Source organism: Hyperoodon ampullatus (assembly GCF_949752795.1).
Source record: "Hyperoodon ampullatus genome assembly, chromosome: 1".
Lineage (NCBI taxonomy): Eukaryota > Metazoa > Chordata > Mammalia > Artiodactyla > Ziphiidae > Hyperoodon > Hyperoodon ampullatus.
This window is the reverse complement of record NC_136914.1, coordinates 4,220,180-4,243,207: the sequence shown is the minus strand read 5'-3', so window position 1 is coordinate 4,243,207 and position 23,028 is coordinate 4,220,180. Positions and strand designations below refer to the sequence as shown.

Genomic DNA, 23,028 nt, shown 5'->3' with positions numbered 1-23,028 from the left:
CTGGTAGGTTTTTATCTTGCTCCTTCACCTGCTGTGTGTTTTTCTGCTTTCTCATTTTGCTTATGTTACTGTGTTTGGGGTCTCCTTTTTGCAGGCTGCAGATTCGTAGTTCCCGTTGTTTTTGGTGTCTGTCCCCCGTGGCTAAGGTTGTTTCAGTAGGTTGTGTAGGCTTCCTGGTGGGGGGGACTAATGCCTGTGTTCTGGTGGTTGAAGCTCGATCTTATCTTTCTGGTGGACAGGTCCACGTCTGGTGGTGTGTTTTGGGGTGCCTGTGGCCTTATTATGTTTTTAGGTATCCTCTCTGCTAATGGGTGGGGTTGTGTTCCTGCCTTGCTAGTTGCTTGGCATAGGGTGACCAGCACTGTAGCTTGCTGGTCGTTGACTGAAGCTGGGTGCTGGTGTTGAGATGGAGATCCCTGGGAGATTTTCGCTGCTTGATATTATGTGGAGCTGGGAGGTCTCTTGTGGACCCGTGTCCTGAAGTTGGCTCTCCCACTTCAGAGGCACAGCACTAACTCCTGGCTGCAGCACCAAGAGCCTTTCATCCACCCAGGTATGTGGGGAGTTTCTTGCCTTTTGGGGGGTCTGAGGTCTTCTGTCAGCGTTCAGTAGGTGTTCTGTTGGAGTTGTTCCACGTGTAGATGAATTTCTGATGTATCTGTGGGGAGGAAGGTGATCTCCGCGTCTTACTCTTCCGCCATCTTCCTCCGGCTCTGGAAAGTACTTCTATAAACTACTAAAGATACTCATGAGCTAATAACTATAACATTTCTTCAGCCATTACTTTCAACTTAATTGACATTCAAATTTACTGATTAGGAGATAAAAGATGAATGCAATATATCAAGAGATTAACATTATTAATCCATGTATTACAAAATTTAACCTGTAAAATTTAGACTGTTTTAAATGTTAGCAATGTTTAGGAACTGGCTTTCTTTTTAGAAGCAAATATATCTCTTTCATTGCATGTTATTTTCCTTTGGAAATACCAGCTGTATATGATATGCTAACTTCTAATTCTTAGGTTACCAAGTTTTCCACAGTTGATAAATAAGATATATTTTTCTTTGAAAATAGCTGAGGGACTTCCCTGGTGGTGCAGTGGATGGGACTCCACGCTCCCAATGCAGGGGGCCCGGGGTTCAATCCCTGGTCAGAGAACTAGATCCCACATGCATGCTGCAACTAAGAGTTCGCATGGCACAACTAAGGAGCCCACCTGCCACAACTAAGACCCGGTGCAGCCAAATAAATAAATATTAAAAAAAATAATAAAAATAAAAATAGCTGAATCTTCCCATGTGGAATATCAATAAGCATAGCTCAAAATGATCATCACCACACAACAGGAGATCTTTTACAGAGACTCTGTTGCAACAGCTTACAACAATAATGGTATAAAAGATATAACAGTTAAAATCAAATTATAAATATTTATAAGCTTATACATATTTACTGATCTATTTTATGCAAAGTACCCTGGTTACAAATCTAGATGTTCTGGTCAAACCTAAGCACTTAAATGTTACCCTAATACAACCTGACTGGAGGGATATCAAGCATATAGCCTAGGTTATCCTAAGAAAACTGCCTAAAAGAATTAGTTATGAAAACAACATTATACATTCGATAACAAAGGACAAAGAGAAACAATCCCGTGAGGAAAACAAGTCACATATGTAATAAGTGCTATACACTCATCATGTAATAAGCTCAAAAACATTTTTTGAATAGGTAGTATACTTTGCATTCAGAACACACTACCCCCGAATATCGCACATTGGCACACTATTTTAAGATGAAGGAATTTGAGAAACAGTAAGTATAGAAAAGACTCTGACCTTTTCATCCTCCCCGAAGCAAATCATAGAAACACCAGGTTCTAGAAGCACTATCTCGTCTCCCCCTTCTCCCTGAAGCTTCTTATGTGAGAGGTGCCTATAGCCCAGAGGAAAAGGGCACCCTTATCTCAAAGACAGAAGTACGCCGAGAGGAATCCGAATAAAGAGGCCTTGATGATTTTCCCCCAGTTTACTACTCTTAGTTCATACACTTTGTCCTTCCACGCTTTTCCACGACTTTCCACCCTTCATCAAACTTAATATAAGAACGCTCAGGCTTAACCGTTTCTTTGGGTCTTCACTTCCTTATGAAGACTCCCATTTCATGTAAAACATATTAATTAAATTCACATGCTTTTCTCCTAATACTCTCTTTGTTAGTTTAATTTTTATGTCCTGCCAGGGACCTTAAGACAGTCAAGGAAAAGTTTTTCTCCTCTACAATTCACATGAATTTTTTCCCATTTATTTATTTATTTATTTTTGGCTGCGTTGGGTCTTCGTTGCTGTGCGTGGGCTTTCTCTAGTTGCAGAGAGCGGGGACTACTCTTCGTCCGCAGTGTGCGGACTTCTCCTTGTGGTGGCTTCTCCTGTTGCAGAGCACAGGCTCTAGGCACACAGGCCCACCAGTTGTGGCACGCAGGCTCAGTAGTTGTGGCTCGCAGGCTCTAGAGCTACAGGCTCAGTAGTTGTGGCGCACGGGCTTAGTTGCTCCGCGGCAGGTGGGATCTTCCCAGACCAGGGCTCAAACCCATGTCTCCTGCATTGGCAGGTGGATTCTTAACCACTGCGCCACCAGGAAAGTCCTACAATTTACATGATTTAAATATAAAATAGTATATAGTGTAAAAGTCTCCCTCCCACCACTGGTCCTCACCTGTACAATTTCCCAACAATCAGGTATCAGTCATTAATTTCTTATGTATCATTCCAGAGTATTTTTGTGCATATACATACAAATACAAATTCTCACTTTCCCACTTGTTTAACTCACTAATATCCACTATACACACTGTTCCACACTTTCTTTTGTCACTTGATATATCTTGGTGAACTATCTCAGGATAGTTTTAATTTACAGTCCCTTACGAAGTGTCTTTTATAAATCTAAAGTACTTTTTTCTTAGTTTTCTATGGGTTGTTTGACCATGTCTTTCATTAATTTTTCTATTAGTTTGTCTTTTCGTATCTATTTCTAGGAGCACTTTATATATTAGGAATGTTATCTTTGCTCTGGTCCTAAACAGTTTTCCCAAATTTGTCATTTGCCTTTTGACTTTTGCTTATGGTATTGTTTGGTTTTGGTCACAAAGGATTTTGTATGTTTTAATGTAGTAAAAAAATTAGTTTTTTTTTCTATTTAATGGTTCTAGATTCTAAATTATACTTGGAAAATTCTTACACACTCCAAGGTTACAGAAGAATTATCTGTGTTTTCTTCAAGTACTTTTGTTTCTCCCTCCACCCCCATCACAGCCCATTTAATTGATCCATATGTTAAATTTCTTCATACTCCAACTTTTTTTCCCCCTAGATGAATCCTCTATTATCCCAACAATATTTATGGACTACTTCAAGTTTTCCCTTTATAATATACTAAAGTCTTATATGGAACTTTGTATATTTCTGGACTTTTTCTTCTACTCCCCTGGTCAGCCTATCTCTTCATGTGTCAATACTACATTTTTTAAATTATTGACATTTGGTAATATATTTTAGTATTCAGTAGAGGTAGTCCCCCTCACTGTTCTTTACAGAGTCTTCCTGGATATTTTTACTTGTTTATTTTGTCTTACATTTCCTTAATAATTAGCTTACTCTGTTTTTTCTCCACCAAAAGAAAAATGATTAATTAGTATTTTCTTGGGATTTCATTAACTTTATAAAATAACCTAAAGAAATGTTAAGTTATTATAACTTTATGATGTTGAGTCTTCCTATTCTAGGAAATATGTTTTTCCATTTGTTCATGCCTTTTGTGTGCCCTTTGGGAATGTTTTAAAGACTTTTTCAAGTAATTCAAAGTGTAATTTAGAGATATATACAAGATACTACTGGCAGTATGCAGAAATTACTTAATTGTACCTAGAAATAAATGGAAGTACCAAGAAGATGTTGACATTTAAGTTTGGTCTTCATTAATGATTACTCATATGGAGGAAACAAAAGGATTAAGAGCAAGGGGACATGCCATGCAGAAGGAATTTAAGAAGGTATGTGTAAGAATGGATGGTGAAAGAACATGGTTCATTTAAGACACTGAAGTTATTTGGTAAAGCAGTAACATTAAAGCATTTCTAGGAGTGATAAGCAATAAAAATAGTGTAAGCAGTGTCAATGGCAAGGAGGTAATAGACTACTAAAGGCTTCGTGAACCATGAGAAGGAATCAAAATTTTATCACACAGGTAAGGGCAAGCTTTATTTATTCACTGCTTAAAAGGCAACGCAGCCAAATAAATAAATAAATAAAAATTCTTTTTAGAAGGCAACTGTGATTTAACAGACAAATTAAAAAGTTATTTTCTAATGAATTTGACTTGTAAACCCTACTATTCCACTTATATGTAGCTTAAAATAAACCCACTACAAAAAAAAAATAATGAAGAATCAAAAAATGGGACATACCTATATACAAACTGCCAAGGAAGGGAAAAAAACAAATTTAAAAGTAATACAATTGTATTTTTGTTTATATTGACAAACACTCTCTCCGGAACCAAATGTTAGTAAGGATGCTCGGAATCCTCGTCTCACCTGGGCCCTCTGTCCTGGTCAGACCTACAGCTCTGAGTTTCAGCAAGAATCCTAGGTCAGTTTAGAGAGAATCCCCCATCCTCAATATCTGTTCACACTGACATCTGATCAGTTCCTCATTCCCCACCATCTCCCAGGTGATATCTAATCAGCCTGGCCTGTCTTCAGCAAGAGTCCTGATAAAGTCCGGTTAACCAGAATCTCCCCCACCCCACATGTTTCCTCTTATTAAATTTCCATCTACTGAAGCCCTTCCCCCCATTCCTACCTTGCTCCGTGGCTATAAAATCCCCATTTCTCCTTGTTGTATTCAGAATTAAGCCAATCTCTACACTCAGGTCTTTTTTTCCCCTATTACAAGAGTTCCTGAATAAAATCTAATTTTACTGCTTTAACTATTGTCTGACTCTGGTTCTCTTCAACTACATTTTAAATTAATTTCAAGTATTTTTTTAAAATTACCTCCACTAATTTTTCTGAACAGAGTTTTAGAGAAATCCAGAATATGAAAAGCAAATTAATTCACTCAATTATTTCTTCTTAGAATTTTAAGTGGTCTGATATTCAGATGTTACATCAAAGTTGCAACTTTTGGTCTGAAGCTCACCTCTTTTAGTAAGCAATGCTAGTAAATATAAAAACAAACTTTACTCTTTCATAAAATGATTTTTGAACGACACTTCCTTAGTAACACCAAGTGAGGATGCAATTTAAAGAAAGCCTTCCAACCAATTTAGTATTCTCTTTTTTTTTTTTTTTTTTTTTTTTTTTTTTTTTTTTTTTGCGGTAGGCGGGCCTCTCACTGTTGTGGCCTCTCCCCTTGCGGAGCACAGGCTCCGGAGCACAGGCTCAGTGGCCATGGCTCACGGGCCCAGCCGCTCCGCGGCATGTGGGATCTTCCCAGACCGGGGCACGAACCCGTGTCCCCTGCATCGGCAGGCGGACTCTCAACCACTGCGCCACCAGGGAAGCCCAGTATTCTCTTAATCTCTATAAATCATACTAACACATGGAAACATTCTAGAATTAATTTAAAAGAAATTTACTTAAAGAAATATTCTTCCCTCCAACTTCTTTAAAGTATGAAAATTTCCATCTAATCAATAATGGTTCCCTATTCCACAACATGCCTAAAAATATACATGTAATAAATACTAAGTTAAGCTCATTCTGATGGGCAATACCAGATATGTTTTTAAATACTTGCACAACAGCTGAGATAAACAGAATGCTTAGTGTATACTATTTTAAGCATCTGGCATATATTGAGACAATCTTCAGAGCAACCCTAAAAAGACAGGTAGCATAACCCTCATTTTATATGCATGAAGATAGGAAGCACAGCAACATAAAATAATATCACACAGCTACTAACTTACTAATCTTTTCTTTTTTACAAAGATTAATCTTGACCAATTTTATTTTCTTAAGAACAATCCAGACAGGTACTCTCGTGAAAAGCTAGAATATAAATTCATACACAAGTTTTTAGACAGCAACTTAGCAATACCTACTAAAACTTTTAAAAACATGTGCAGACTCCTACTCGAACTTTAGGAATTTATCCTACAAAATAAGAGACAGTTATATAGGAGCAGGCTCATCACTGCTCAAAAACAAGGGAAAATTAAACTATAGTGCATATGCAATACACTATAATACAACTCAATAGATTTTTTAAATATCACCTCCACCAGTTTTTCCAAATAAAATTTTGGAGAATGCCAGAATATGAAAAGTAAACTTGAATCATTTACTCAATCATTCCTTCCCAGAATTACACGTGGTCTGATAGCATTCAGACGTTACACCAAAGCTGCAGCTTTTGCTCTTAACTTTACTTCTCCATAATATTATGCAATATACATATACCTAATAATATGCAGCCATTAAACTCATGTAAGAAGTATATCATTAATTGAAAGAGTGCTGTAAAATAACATAAGTATTATAGTTTTATAAGAAAATAATTATATGTATGTGTATATTTATATACAGAAGACTGTAAAGTCTTGCACCAAAATATTAAGTCATGCACAGGTGATTGGATAAGAGGTGATTTATGGATTTTGTGTGTATACATTTGTAGTAGGTTCCACATTTCCTACAATGAGCACATATTATTGTACAAATAAAAAAACAATAAATACTATTTGTTTAAAAAATTTGAAGCCAACGAATACTTTAGCAATTAAGTATAAAATACTGACAATCCATGAAATATGAAAATTTTATAACTCTTGAAATTTCTTACAAGAATACATAGCTTTTAATTTTATTACATAGACACCATAAACTCACACATACAAACACATGCATGTTTATATTTGCCAGTTTATAGCTTGTGATTTTTAAAAATACTTTTAAGAAACCACTTAGAGAATTCTAACAAAACTGATTTCCACATGCTTTTTACCCAACCTAAACTGTACTTTCTTCTTATATAAAATGACTGACATTTATGTTTAAGCCATTTCATCAGACTGTTAACAGCAAATAAAATCTAAAGATAATTTAAATAATCCAAGATAACTAAATACTTTACCCCAAATTTATCATCTGGGGAAAAAAATCTAAGTCATATTATATCTTTAAGTCAAGTGAAAAAAAATTTTTACTTGATGATTATTTTAAGTCATAGATCGATTCTACCTTGGCAATATAGGCCGCCTAGACAAAACACAGTTTTAGTTTTATCTGTTTAGAAAAAAATGTTTTTGGACAGTTCTTACAATTCAGAATATATTAAATGCCTTAATCTAACTTTCAATTAAAGAGTAGAAGCACTTTAGCGTACCAAGTGAAAACAGTATTATTTAATTACTGAAGATAATGTTCAATTTGAAGCATTAAAAAAAGGTAAAGAAAAAGAGGAAAAATAAAAACCTAGAAAACACACAAAGTACAGTTACACTAGAAGAGCCCATTACTGCTTATAAAACCTAGTTCAGCTGTTGGAGGAGAGGGATACAGTGACAAACAGCTTCCGTGCTACAAAGGTGGCAGGATATCTATCAAACTGGACAATAAAATTGCAATTGAGTTTCTTTGGCTTTTTATAGCAGCTACATGTATCCTGATGTAACTCTGCAAAAGCTATCCAATTCTGCAATGTTAGTTTTTTACACACCAGTTCTTTATGAAGAACCATGTTATAAATTTGTGATACTAAGATTTTAAATGACTGCAAAAAGGAAAAAATATACATTACTTCAGTATTATATGCATCGAAATATTTGTAAACCTTTAGAATATCTTCAGAGAAAAAAATTTGGTTCCAATAATTTCAGCAGAACTTTTATCAGCATGCTACAAATTGTTCACCTACTTACTGAATCACTTCAGCTCCATCCTCAACTTTTTTTTTTTTTTTTTTTTTGCGGTACACGGGCCTCTGACTGTTGTGGCCTCTCCCGTTGCGGAGCACAGGCTCCGGACGCACAGGCTCAGTGGCCATGGCTCACGGGCCTAGCCACTCCGCGGCATGTGGGATCTTCCCAGACCGGGGCACGAACCCGTGTCCCCGGCATCGGCAGGCGGACTCTCAACCACTGTGTCACCAGGGAAGCCCCTAGCACTTATTCTTTAAAGTATACTTTAACAGCAAAAAGGGACAGGTGCAGTTTTACTCAGACAAAATACTCTACCATGAATTTAATCAGTGTTTACTCCATTTTATAACTGTAATCCTAAAACTTGAGCCAAAGACTGGTTCTTGGCTCAAAGTAGGCAAAATAAGCCTCTCCGTAAAGTAACTGTTTTCCTTGCAAAGGTTTTAAGATCTGTTTAAAGCCCTAAGTCACTGGAGTAAAGAAAAATATGAACTAATTTTATATATATATATAAATTCACACAGAAAACTTAAAGCCTGTTTTGGGTTTCTTGTGTATAAATTTGAGTCTAAAAAATACTGATTTCAGATACTTCATAAGAAAAGTAGTTTATATTTCTTCCTTTAACGTTTTCTGTGCCTTAAAATATGCTCCCAGAAAGAAAAAATACATTTTCCTTTATGATGAAAAATGTATTAAGGGGTCATAACTGGGGTCCATATTTAATTTACATAGAATTCTTCTAGCTTAATTATGCTTTCTAAAGAGTATATTATTATTAGCATCTTAGTGTGAAAGTGGGAAGGGGATAATTTTATAAAAGTTAGTCAAAATAATTCCCTGTACAATCTGAGGGGCCCTCAAAATTTAGAGTACATAAGAAGGACGTATTTTAAAATGCAGATTTCTAGGAACATACCACGAGATTCAGATTAAGGTTCTGAGGTGGGGTCCAAGAAACTAGAAGATGTACATCCCAAGTTCCTCTGATGAGATGATCCCTAAAACATACTGTGTGTGATTTTGACACAGACTCAGATAGACACAGACATAGATTCTGACATAAGTAATTTAAAGACAGCTGCTACGGCTATTTCCTGGATCGTGGATAAGAGAAGACTGAGGCACTAAGGCACACACAGGGTGGCATGGTGCCACATGACAGTGGAACCAAATAGCCCTAAACAATGATGGTGTAGTTCTTCCTCCTCCTTCCTGAAACAAATATTTAACATGCAACTGCCAAGCACTCAGCACTATGCACAGTTACGGGAGATATGACGAAGTATAAAACCCTTCATCCCTGCTGAGAGCTTACAATTAACAGCCACTTTTGACCAACAATATAATATGATCATACTTGCTTAAATAAATACTAGTCTACATTTCCTATATCACGCATTACTGCTCTCCTTCATGTACTTTACACACCCCCAAGCAAACCAAACAATTCCACATGCTTCTCCCTCAGGGAAATCATCTATGCACCTTTGCTTATGCCAATTCCTCCACCAGTGATTCTCATCACCCCAGTCTCTATGTACCCAAATCTTATTTATTACCCTTCAAGGTTGGAGTCAAATGACATCCATTCTACAAACCTCTCAAAGCCCTCTCCTTTCACTGTGAATCTCTCTTCTAGGACACTTATTCCTTCCTGCCCTGTCTTTCAGTGCATGTATTATCTCCCATATTAGAAAGTAACTTCTTTCAGGATAAGAAAGATCTGTTCCTGATTCATCTTTCTATCTTTCGTAGTAAACCTGAAGGTACTCAACTAGAAGACAGGAAAAACAAAAGGGAGGCGTGCTAAGAACAAAAAGAGGAAACATAAAGGTAGAAAGGGGAAGAAAAGAGGTGGGCCACTGGAGTAAGACCTAGACACAGAGTGACTGAAACTGAGTAAGAGAGCCCATGGAGGGTCTGACCAACAGACAGGGGAGAAGGGGGAAGGGAGCAGAGACAAAACAAATATAAACAGAGAAAAAGAAGAGGTTGGGGAGGGGTGGGGAGAGAGAAGATAGGGGGTACAGAAAGGGTGGAGGAACACTGGAGGGAAAAACAAAGAAAGAGAAGGAGAGGGATGGGAAAGAAGGAGATGGTGGCTAAAAGAAGAAACAGAGAAATAAGCAAAGAGGGAGCAAGCTAGCTAGGCAGTGACAGAGGGTAGCACAGACTGCACCAGGTACCCACAGTCAATGCCAATGCAGGGGGTTGGGTGGTGATTAGTTGGAGACTGGGAAGAGGAAGAAAGTAGGGGGAAGAGAGGGAGTGAGGAAGTGGGGGGAAAGAGGTTAGGGGAGAAGGAGAGAGAGGAGAGAGAAGGGGGGTATTAAAACCTTTGCCTTTGAGCACCCGAATTATTCATAGCAGTGAAAATGAATGAAGCAAAGCTATATGTAACAATAAGAAAGAATCTTAGAGACAAAAGGTTTGATGAGAAAAAATAAGTAACAGAAGAGTTCACACAGTATGACGTCCCTTTCATAAAATACAGAAACAGGTAAAATGAGAGATTATATTATTTAGGAATACATTTTTTTAACTTTTTCAAGAAGGGAATAATAAACACTAATTCAAAATGGTGATTAGATTTGGGTTGAGGAGGGTGGGTGTTAGAAAGGGAGAACCTTTTTTAAGTTGGGTAGTCACATAGTTTCCTTTATAACACTTCATAGCATATATGCCATGCAAATTATTTTGGATGTAATTAATTCTTCATTTTAAAAGCTGTATTTATACCAAACATGAAGTGACTAGGGCCTTAACTAGTATGCTGGCAGTAAGAATGAGAACAAAAGAAGTAACAGGAGGAATGACAAAACTATAACAAAGGAAAGTAGTCGTTTAATTCTATTTTCTGTGATTTCACTCATTAACTCCTAACTTCAGATATACACATATATTACCACATTTACCATTTTTAGATTAGACATCGATGGTTAAGAAAAGTTTAGAAACTTACCTGAGTTTACACAACTAAAAATTACTATAAATCAGAATTCAAACCCAGAACTATCCTGTCTCCAAAGCCCATGTTCTCTTCATTACTTACACAAATAGACTGGTGACTGGATATAATATTTAGCCATAAATGCTCAATAGCTCAAAGGTGCCTGAGATTTCTCCCAGTCCGACTCCTTTGTTTTGTGGATGAGACTAGGCTATTGGACCTAAATAGCCTATCATTTCAGCAGTTCTCAAGCATTTTAGTCTCAGGATCCAAAGTACTGGTACCTCCCAAAAATCTTTACTTATGTGGGGTATGTCTATTACTAGCTACCATATTAGAAATTAAAACTACGAAATTTTACAAATATTAATTCATTTCAAAAAAGCAATACGGCTTCCCGGGTGGCGCAGTGGTTGAGAGTCCGCCTGCCGATTCAGGGGACACGGGTTCGTGCCCCGGTCCGGGAGGATCCCACATGCCACGGAGCAGCTAGGCCCGTGAGCCATGGCCACCGAGCCTGCGCGTCCGGAGTCTGTGCTCCGTAACGGGAGAGGCCACAACAGTGAGAGGCCCACATACCGCAAAAAAAAAAAAAAAAAGCAATAAACCCAGTATATGTTAATATAAATAACATATTTTTTGAAAAATGACTTTTTCAAAACAAAAATAATAATAATAATGAGAAGAATGCTATTATTTCATATTTTTGCAAATCTCTTTCAATTCTGGTTTAATAGAAGATGGCTACATTCTAATATATGTTTTTGTATTCAATCTGTTGTATTATATTGTTTTGGTTGCAGTACATGAAAAAAATCCATCCTCTAACTAGATATGTAGATGGAAAAGGAGGACCACAGCACTCCCTGAAATGGTCTCCTGGGCTCCCAAGGTCTTCAGGCTGTACTTCAAGAATTACTGCTCTAAAGGTTACATTCCTTTAGCCATCCTTCCTAAGGACACGACAAACTGGAGTGTATACAAAAGTGCTGAATTAACATAGAATATGTAGAAAATTTTTTAAATCTAATTTATATGGGCACTTCCCTAACCGAGAATTCTCCCAGATATACCTGAAGTCCAATCCAAATTACGTGAAACCAAAACTGAACCGTTTTTCTCATTATCTCTTGTAAAGGGAAAAATAATACTAGCAGAAAATCAGTCCAGACTGCAATAGCCCACTACAACCGAAACCAGAATAGCTGGGCATCAGCACAAACTAAAGTAAGTTAGACAAGAGGTGGCAAAGTATTTCTGTAAAGTGCCAAATAGTAAATATTTTCGGCTTGGGAGCCAAAGAGTCTCTGTCACAAATACTCAATGCTTTTAACATGAAAGCAGTCTTAGAAAATACATAAATAAATACAGGTGGCTGTATTTCAATAAAAATTTATTTACAGAAACAGGCCAGGCCAGATTTGGTCCTCAGGCCATGCCTGGCTGAACCCTGCCTTAGAATAAACTGGTCAGCTTAAAAATGTAGTGACTAAAACAAAGCCATTTTATAAAATCACATCTTTGCCTCATTTAGCACTGGATTATTCTCAAACATAAATCTGTAGAGTAATATCTTCCAATCTAAGATATCTTTGTAAATCCTTATGATAATAACACACCTTCCTTTCACTGAAGAAGGAGGAAGAAGAATGAATAACTCTTAAGTACTTACAAATAGCTAAAAGTTATTCAAACACCCAAAAACATATATTTAGGAAATGACAATATATTCCAATAGAATGGCAAAATATTCCAGAGTAATAACTATGATAGTCAATAAAACATTTAAAGATATACCAAATGATCACTTCTGTTCTTTATCCTTCTAGTCAATTTATAATTAATATTTATTTGTTAACTACATTCCTTCTGTGTATATATAGAAAGAGTTCTTAAACAAGATGTAAGAACCATAAACCATAATAGAAACTAATAAATTTTACTACATTAATTATTTGAAATGTAAAATTTCCTCAGAAGACACAAACATAAAACTCCAAACATAAACAGACAAGCAACAAATTGACAGAAGACATTCATAAACAATATAGGTAGCAAAGGATTAAGACCAAGAATACTTGAAGAACTCCCACAAAACAACAAAAAAATGAAAATTAATATTATGGAAACACAGCATTTAAAATTCATCAAATTTGCAAAATTTTTTAAACTCTAGCCATAACAAGTGATAAGGTGATATGAAGCCATGAGAATTTATACATTGCTGGCAAGAATGTAAACTGATATACCGCTTTGGAAAAGGAATTGTATTACCTTGTAATGTTTAACATCTGCACCCTACAAATCATCAATTCCACTTCTAGGAACATATAGAGAGAGAAACTTCCCAATATATACAAAACGCATCAAAAATGCTCATCAACTGGTAAGCAGATAAAGTCATACCATGGAATACATACAATTGAGAAAATTCACCAACTACATTGGTCAATATGGATGAATCTCAAACAATGATAAGTAGAAACAGAAAGTTGCAGGAAAATGCATTTAATACAATACCATTCATATTAAGTATACACATGAAAAATAAAATCCTTTAGTGTGTTGTCTGTGTGTCTGTGTGTTTCTATAGTTAAAACATAAATAAGACATAGAAATAATGAAAACACCAAATTCAGGTGAGTGGAAGAAGAGAGAGGGTTTGAAAATGGTAGACAAAGCAATTGGGATAGGGAACCCAATTCCATAAACACTGGTAGGTACATTATTCCTTATACCTTTTTGTATGTCTAGGACATTTCATTAATATTTTTAAACAAAAGCTATACATAAATAACTAACACCGGCTTAAGTTTAAAAAAAGAGAGAGATTAGTGATTCTTCCAAACCAGTTCTGTAACTGACTGCAACATGAGCAAAGGCAAAATTAGCCAGAGCTTTTTCTGTTTAGTCAACCACCTTATACTACTAAAATAACTCCTCATCTTTGAATATTGTGCGCCACCTTGTGTTCAAAAAGCTTCAAAATACTACAAATTTCAGAGAACCATATCTTGAAAATGGCTACTTGAAAATATAAATTTCTTCATGCTGTGTTATAAGGTTTCACTTTATCAACTTAAGCACACATGAAAATGACATTTGGAAAAACACTATTTTTATAGAGAAGAAGTTGGAAATACTTTATATTTCTTTTTAGTTATTCCATTTTTTAGTTGTTCACTTCACTGCATTTCCAGAGAATAATCTGCCTTTTTTCCTTGATTTTAAGTATATAAAATTTTGTTGAAGAATAAAACTCAAAATTACAGACATTTAAAATGCTAAAATACACTTTCATTTTAAAAAACTTACCTTTGAATGTGTGATTGATAAGGTGTCTACCCACACACGCCAGCCACCCCACTCATATTTGATTGCATGGTAAAGTAGGATTCGGAATATGGCATACACCATTTCTGTTATCTTTTGCTCATCTGAATTCTTAGGATTAAAATAGCAGAGAGAAAGCATCCACTCTTGCCACACAGAACACTGTAGCAAGCTCCTGAAAATTGTAAGAGGACTTGGAATTACTTAAAAAAATAAATCACCTGAAAGAATTCTAAAAAAGTAAAAGTCTAAAACAAAATAAACAAAACAACCAGCTTTATTATGCATCGAAAACAATGAAACAATGTGGTGCTGAAAGCTCAGTTAACTGTATGGTACATTACTTGTATACCTTAATGAAAAAAGCATATAGAAAATTCATTTCATGGTATTTAAAGCAATTTTTCTTAGAAAAAATGGGCTTATTCAAAGCTAGGCTTGAATATTGCAAATAAATGCTTTCTGATCCTGCTCACCTTCTATTTTCTCTGCTGTTATTAAAAAGTTTAATCATGTCAGAAAGAAAGGCTCTGCGAACTTCCATGCTCTCTGGACACTGGGGAGAATTTCGAAGTAGGGTTGCAATTACTTTTAGTATCTCTGTAAGACAATTCATAAACTAGTAAAAAACAAAACATTACAAAAAATTCATAATGTAATATCATCAGTATATTTCAATTTATTTCATTTCCCTGACATAAATGTCTACTGAAAACATCCTCTTCTGTGTTATAAAAAAAATCACCTGCAGCCAAGACTGACAATACATAGAAAACATCCATAAACAAGAAAGGGATTTTTTAATTTCGTCATTAGAATGTGTAAAGCTAAATTTTAAAAGGTTATAATAAATCAAATTAAATTATAAACGATTAAATGATGGTAAAATTGCAGACACCTCTCCCTTATCTCTGCCAGTTAGTAAAACTGACCTTAAAAATATCTGTATATAATCAAAATCTCAGAAAAAAGAGAATAAATTCTCAGCTTCAACAAAATCTATACTATGCACATGCTCTTTCCTTTATCATTGTGAATTTTAAAAGCTATCAAGATTTGCTTCCATAATTCTAAATCTAAAATTAGATACAAAAAAACAAAAGGAAATTAAAACCTATTTAGCACCCCAAACAAATAAAACTGCTACCGTAATGGTCTTAAATATAATGCTGTATAAATTTCTAGTACTAACTTTAAGAAAAGAAATTCTTTTAATACTGAGATACGGAACTGTAAAGAAACAAAAACAGCTATAACCCTGAATTTAAAATTAAATAATATGTCAAAGTTTTACCCAATTAAAAATTGAGGAATTCTAAACCAGCATTTTGCCAAGGTTTTTGGTGATTCTGAAGCAACAAGTTCAAAATATCAGACATGAAGTTACTTTCATAAATTTAATGATATTTTAGGAGCAATTTCTGAATTCTTCTAATGACAAATTCAAATTTTCTCTACCTGCACAATGATTACAATGATGATAATCATAATAATGATAATGACGATAAAATAGCCACTAATTTTGAGGATATACTATTGTGAGACACAATATTTAAGAAAAAACAGGTATTAATACATTTAATCCTTATACAATGATAGGTTGATACTATTATTATCCCCATTTTAAGACAAGAAAACTAAGGAACACCTAAATTAATTAATTTACCCAAAAATCACATAACTATTAAGACATGTAGACAAGATTGAAAAGCTAGACGTCCTATGTTTTTAAACACCACATTGCACTGCCTATCTTTTCTGCCAGTATATTACATAGATAATATATTTTTAAATTCTTACTTTAATGTCATTTTTCCATAGCTACATCAAATATATTTTATATTATATATATAAAATCAAGGTATTTTCGGGACTTCCCTGGTGGTCCAGCAGTTAAGACTCTGCACTGCCAATGCAGGGGGCCTGGGTTCGATCCCTGATCAGGGAACTAGATCCTGCATGCCACAACTAAAAGATGCTGCATGCCGCAACTAAAGATGCCACATGCCAACTAAAAGATTCCACACACCGCAATGAAGATCCCGTGTGCCGCAACTAAGACTCAGTTGCCGCCAAATAAATAAATAAATATTTTTAAAATAATAAAATAAAGGTATTTTCCTTTTTTACTCTCTAAAATAATGACATCACATCTCCCTAAAGTCTGAGAAAAATTAACCATGTGACATGTGTTTTTAAAATTAGTACTGAAATAGAGTACCACAAACATGACCATAACTCACCACACAAAAAGTTATTAAATTTTGAAACTCTACAAATCAGTTATTTTAATATCAACAATCTTAAAAAGCAAGATGAGAAATGTACACATTTTATAAGTGTTTAAGAACTCTAAATATCAAAAGAAAAGACTGTTAACCAAGACTAAGTGCATAAACAATAAAGAAGATGGAAATTTTTCAATTCCAAACTTGGTATTCTTAACTTGACAGTAATTTAAGATGAAAGCTACCTCCATGGTCCATGTAACTTCGCCTGACATCACTAAATAGTGCAATCAAAACTTTACAAAAAATCTGAACATATATTAAAAAACCAAGATCTTATGCATATAATTCTTTAAAACTTCTGTATAAACATTTCCACATAACCTAAAGTCAATGTGAAGTTATATTTAACATCAAACACAAATAAAACTAGTATTATATTAATGCCTATAATGAAATATTACTTGAACAATGTGTTTTCAACAATACCAACTTCAGGTTCTTCAGTGATTTTCCTTTTTAGTAGCAAAATCTACTTATAAAAGTATAAAAAGGAAGGGAGTGGGAGAAATGGGAGAAGGTGCTCCAAGAGTACAAACTTCCAGGTATAAGGTGAATAAGCTCTGTGTATGTAATGTATAACCTGGAGACCACAGTTAACTATACTGTATTATGTATCTGAAAGTTGCTAAGGGAGTCGATTTTAAAAGTTTTCACTACATGTAACACACAAAAAATTATAACTGTGTGAAGTGATGGATGTGTTAACTAACCTACACTACATGTACGTTAGTTAACTACATGTAACACACAAAAAATTATAACTGTGTGAAGTGATGGATGTGTTAACTAACCTTACTGTGGTAATCACTTCACAACATACACATATATCAAGTTATTAGATTGTACATCTTAAAAGTACACAATGTTCTATGTCAATTATATTACAATAAAGGTGGAAAAACAAAAAGCAAATATCAAAAAAATAAATAAAAGTATGTTAAATACATACGAGGATTTTGTATCTTAACTGAAGAATCAGGATCTGGATGCTGTTTATGTATCACCTGAGTACAAATCTGTTCTATAAGAATCTACAGAAGTGAAACAATAGATTGTATTAGCATAATCACTGTATTACCATCACTATTTATGAACTTTAAGTACAACACTAAGCAACATTAAGTATACAGTCCAGTATTGTCATGCTAAATATCTCTTGCATTATATGGAATAAACAATTTCAACATAGTAACTCTACTTTTACTTGATTATAAAATGAGACATCGGGACTTCCCTGGTGGCACAGTGCTTAAGAATCTGCCTGCCAACGCAGGGGAGATGGGTTCGAGCCCTGGGCCGGGAAGATCCCACATGCTGAGGTGCAACTAAGCCCGTGCACCACAACTACTGAACCTGCACTCTAGAGCCCACGAGCCACAACTACTGAAGCCCACACACCTAGACCCCATGCTCTGCAACAAGAGAAGCCACTGCAATGAGAAGCCTGCACACCACAACAAAGAGTGGCCCCCGCTCTCTGCAACCAGAGACAGCCCGCATGAGCAATGAAGACCCAACGCAGCCAAAAATAAATAAATAATTTTTTTTAAAAAAAGAGAGACATCAAACAGTCAATACAATGGAGAAAATACTTAAACAGAGATGTCCACACTGTTCAGAAATTCACCGAATAATAGATTTATTAAGATGCAGCCACATTTCCTTTATATAACTAGTTTCAAAATCGTACATCAAACCTAAATGATCTTACTTCATCTAGACACTATCAACTCAATTATACAGGTATTTTCATAAGAAATTAGGAAGATTAAATTCTAACTACATTCCTACCTCAAATAGGACATTATATGTGGTCATTGTGATTAAATTTGTCTGAAGCATGAGTCTTTCAGCTAGCAGTGAAAACAATCCATGTCCAAGCATGACTTCAGCTTTTCTTCTGCAATTACGTAGAAAAAAGAAAATCAAATGCAGAGTTTTATTATTCACTATTTAGTATGCATGCTGATGAAGGAGACACAAAAATGTTTTTCACATTATTAACAAATTCCAACTCAATAATGCCCCCAATTTTCTTAGACCTAGAACTTATAAGGCCACAAAATCTTTAATAGAGAAATACAAACTACAAATATATAGGCACAATTAAAGTTTAAAAAAAATATGACTGGCTATGCCACAGCACAGCAAAAACTGTCAGCAAAATCTTCAAAACAATTATTTATTAACTAGCTTCTTCTCTCCATTAGCCATGAGCTAAGCTCTACCATAAATAATAATCTAAAGCCGATGAAGTAAAGTAGAAAAACAATGTGGAAGAAAAGGTAGAAGACACGCAAGAGAATTTTTAAACGAATACTGTGAAGATAAATATATCAATACTAAAATTAAACGTCCAAGCAAAACTTTAGAAACTGAAGGATCACAAACTTAATTCTACCCCTGGGTTTATCAAATGTTTTCTGCAAATGGCCAGATATTATATATTTTAGGTTTTGTGGACCATATGTTCTCTGTAGCAACAAATCAACACTGCTGTTATAATGTATAAACAGCCACAGATAATAAGCAAATAAATGATTGCGGCTGTGTTCCAATGAAACTTTATTTACAGTCAGCAGCTGGATTCAAAATAAAGATTACAAGTTTACCAATACTTTTCTACCACCAAAATTGTTCATTTTGGACAAATTTGATGGTGTCCATTTCTGGTATAAGGCACAATAGGTAGGACATGAATATCTGTATTCAGCTAAGACAAAAGGAAACATGGGAGTTTCAGTTTTTAGTTACACATATAGCAGAACACAGTATGTGACAAATAACCAGGTTACTATGTTAGCTTTATAGTATAAAGCAAATAATGATCAAGCCACCTGAAATGAAGTCCCTACCTAGATTTACCTAGAATTCAACTTACACAAATGTATTCTTACAATAAACAACAAAAAAGGAAAATTTAAATAGAAACATAAACAATATACTCCTGTTCCCTACTTTATTTTTAACGTGTAGAAATGGGATTAAATTTATATAGCATTTTATGAATAAAAATAAATAAAAGATACACTAGAGGAACCACAGAACGTAAATACTATTCCCAAGATTTATAAAATAAATATGTAATATACAACAGTCCATTTTAGATTTCATGCATACTCACTTTGGGGCCAGGTGTTTTAAAAAATAGCCCATTGCCTTGAGAGCTTGTACTCTGATTCCTTCACTTGTTGATGCCATAAGTTTATAGATAACTCTGAATAAATAAAAATTAAGAACAAATTACTATGAGTATATATTTCAAAAGTAAATACCTAAGATATACTCGTGTATATTTTTTCATATAGTCACATAATTTTAAACCTAACTTCAAGTAAGATATGGGTGAATTTAATATACATTTCTGACATTTAAAAACTTGTTTATCAACTACATGTTGTCTTCAAGAAACCCACTTTAAATATAGACACATATAGATAAAAAGTAAATGAATGGAGAAAAATATACCATGTTAATTTAACACTAATCAAAAAGCAAGAGCAGCTATATTAATTTCAGACAGAGAAGACTTCAAAGTAAGGAAAGTTATCAGGGATAAAGAAGGGCATTACATCATGATAAAGGGGTCAATTCTCCAACATGACATAACAATACTTAACATGTATGCACCTAACTATAGAGCCTAAAACTGTGTGGCAAAAATTGACAGGACTGCAAGGAGAAACAGATGAATCTATTATCATAGTTGGAGATTGCAAAACCCCTTTCTCAAAAATGGACAGATCCAGAAGGCAGAAAATCAGTTAAGGACATAGTTAGCCTCAAAAATACCATCAGTCAACGGGATATAACTGACATCTGTAGACTACTTCATTCTACAATAGTAGGATACACATTTTTCTCCAGCTCACACGGAACATTCACCAAGTAGACCACATCCAGGGCCATAAAGCACACATAATCAACAACATAAAGATTGGAAATTATATAAAGTTTGCTCTCAGACCACAATGGAATTAAATTAGAAATCAGTAACAGAAAGATAACTGAAATACTTGGAGATTAAACAACATACTTCTAAATAGCATGTGGGTCAAAGAAAAAATCTCAAAAAATTAAAAGTATTTTCAACGAAATGAAAATGAAAGCACTACTTATAAAAATCTCTGGGATGTTGCAAAAGCAGTGTTTACAGGAAAATTTATAGCAGTGAGTGCATATATTAGAAAAGAAGAAAGATCTGAAATCAATAACATAAGTTTTCACTCTAGGACACCTGGAAGAGAAAATTCAATTCAAAGTAAGCAGGAGAAAAATAGTAAGTATTAGAGTAGAAATCAATAAAATAGAAAATAAAAAATCAATAGAGAAAATCAACAAAACCAAAAGCTGCTTCTTCAAAAAGATCAATAAAATCAGCAAGCTCCTATACAAGCTAAGAAAAAAGAGAAAGGATGCAATTTACTAATATCAGAAATGAAAGCAGGGCTATCCCTACAGAATATTAGTGCTACTGATGCTACCTGACTTCAAGACTTACTGTAAAGCTACAGTAATCAAGATAGTGTGGTACTGGTAAAAGAATACACAAATAGATCAACAGAGAGCCTAGAAATAGACCCACATAAATCTAGTCAACCAATCTTTGACAAAAGAGGAACACAACCAAGACAATGAACAAAGATATTCTTTTCAACAAATGATGCTGAAACAACAGGACATCCACATCCAACAAATGAATCTAGATACAGACTTTACACCCTTCATAAAAACTAACTCAAACGTGGATGGATCTAGAGACTGCCATACAGAGTGAAGTAAGTCAGAAAAAGAGAAATAAATATCATATATTAACACACATATGTGGAACCTAGAAAAATGGTACAGATGAACCAGTTTGCAGGGCAGAAACTGAGACACAGATGTAGAGAACAAACATATGGACACCAAGGGGGGAAAGCTGCAGGGGGTGGGGGTGGGGTGTGCTGAATTGGGAGATTGGGATTGACATGTATACACTGATGGGTATAAAATGGATAACTAATAAGAACCTGCTGTATAAAAAAATAAATAAAATAAAATTCAAAAAAAAAAATTAACTCAAAATGGACCTCAATGTAAAATGCAAAACCATAAAACTCCTAGAACACAACAGAGGAGAAAACCTAGATGACCTTGGGTATGGTGATGCCTTTTTACTTACAACACCAAAGACATGATCCACAATAAAAATAACTGATTAGCTGGACTTCATTAAAATTAAAAACTGCTCTGCAAATGACTGTATCAAGAGAATTAGAAGACAAGGCATAGACTAAGAGAAAATACTTGCAAAGGAAACATCTGATAAAGCACTGTTATCCAAAGTATGCAAAGAACTCTAAAACTCAACAATAAGAAAACAAACAACTGGATTTTTTTTAAAATAGGCCAAAGAACTTAATAGATACCTTGACTAACCAAGGTGGAGTAAGGATAATACAGCCTCTCTATCTTGTGTATTAGAACCACAACTATAGAAAAAACACAAAAAGCAACCTCCTACATACTCCAAAGACTAAACAAAACTAGATGCATTGGTGTAGGGGAGTTAATACTTACAAATTACCCATTTCAGAGGTAAGAGTCTCAATTTTCAATTTTCTTTTGTAAATCTGACCCATAAGTGGGTCCCTGTCTCAGAGTTCGTTTCTGTCAGAAGTTCAGGTAGCTAATATTCTGAGAAAAACTGTCCTTCTGGTTAGAGGAACTAAGAAAATGGGTCCTTATAGGCTAGAGAGAGTCATGAATAGGAGCAAACAGGAGAGAAGGATCATCAAAATCTGTGTAAAAACCTGCAAAAGCCCTAAACTGACCCAAGAGATGCAATGTATGGGGCAGACTCAGACCAGAATATTAATTTAATATTCTAAATTGAAAGAAGACCTGAATTATCACCCAATTCTCAGCCTAATCCCTGAGTAGTGCATGTACAAGAAAAACCCAAAGCAAGACAAGAGAGGTTTTAAAAATAAAGTGCCATCAGAACCACCATCCACAAAGGACAGGTAGAACTTGCAGTCTGACCCTTCTTGCTAAAATAAAACAAAACAAAACAAATCAATGTTTGTTAACAGATCATAACAAGTCCCAGAGTTGACTTAAAAAAAGATAACACAACATCCATGATAGATTAAAAAAAAACTTAATGTACAAAGAACAAAGAAAATGTGACAATTTCTCATGGGAAAACACAACGAACAGATGCTGATGGGATAGGCAATTCTTGCGATTATCCCACAAAGATTTTAAAGCTATTATAACTACGCTCCAGAAGGTAAAGGTAAACACAGTTTAGGTGGATCAGAAAATAAAGTTCTCATCAAAACAAAGTATAAAAATTAACTGTACTGAAATTATACAACTGAAATGTACAAGAGCTGAAATATTCATGAGATGGGCTCAACATCAAAATAGAAAAAACAAAGAAAAAGTTTATAAACTTGAAGATCAAGTTTATCATACATGTCAAATTTCTATATCAATAGAAAATATCAAATCTGAAGAACAGAGACAAAA

The 23,028-nt window shown here is 34.7% G+C and overlaps 1 protein-coding gene across 4 annotated transcripts in view; it reads right to left on the bottom strand.

The window, feature by feature from the left end:
• The window catches only part of LRBA (LPS responsive beige-like anchor protein), a gene marked incomplete at both ends in the record, with an annotated part of 768,451 nt that overhangs the window by 597,138 nt on the left and 148,285 nt on the right, over positions 1-23,028 (bottom strand). For all 4 annotated transcript variants that reach the window (XM_079699415.1, XM_079699414.1, XM_079699417.1 and 1 more), the window contains 5 exons: positions 14,201-14,393; positions 14,695-14,818; positions 17,459-17,540; positions 18,301-18,409; positions 19,634-19,726. In XM_079699415.1, coding sequence (XP_079555541.1) covers positions 14,201-14,393; positions 14,695-14,818; positions 17,459-17,540; positions 18,301-18,409; positions 19,634-19,726 — 601 coding nt within the window. The remainder of the gene's footprint in view (positions 1-14,200; positions 14,394-14,694; positions 14,819-17,458; positions 17,541-18,300; positions 18,410-19,633; positions 19,727-23,028) is intronic.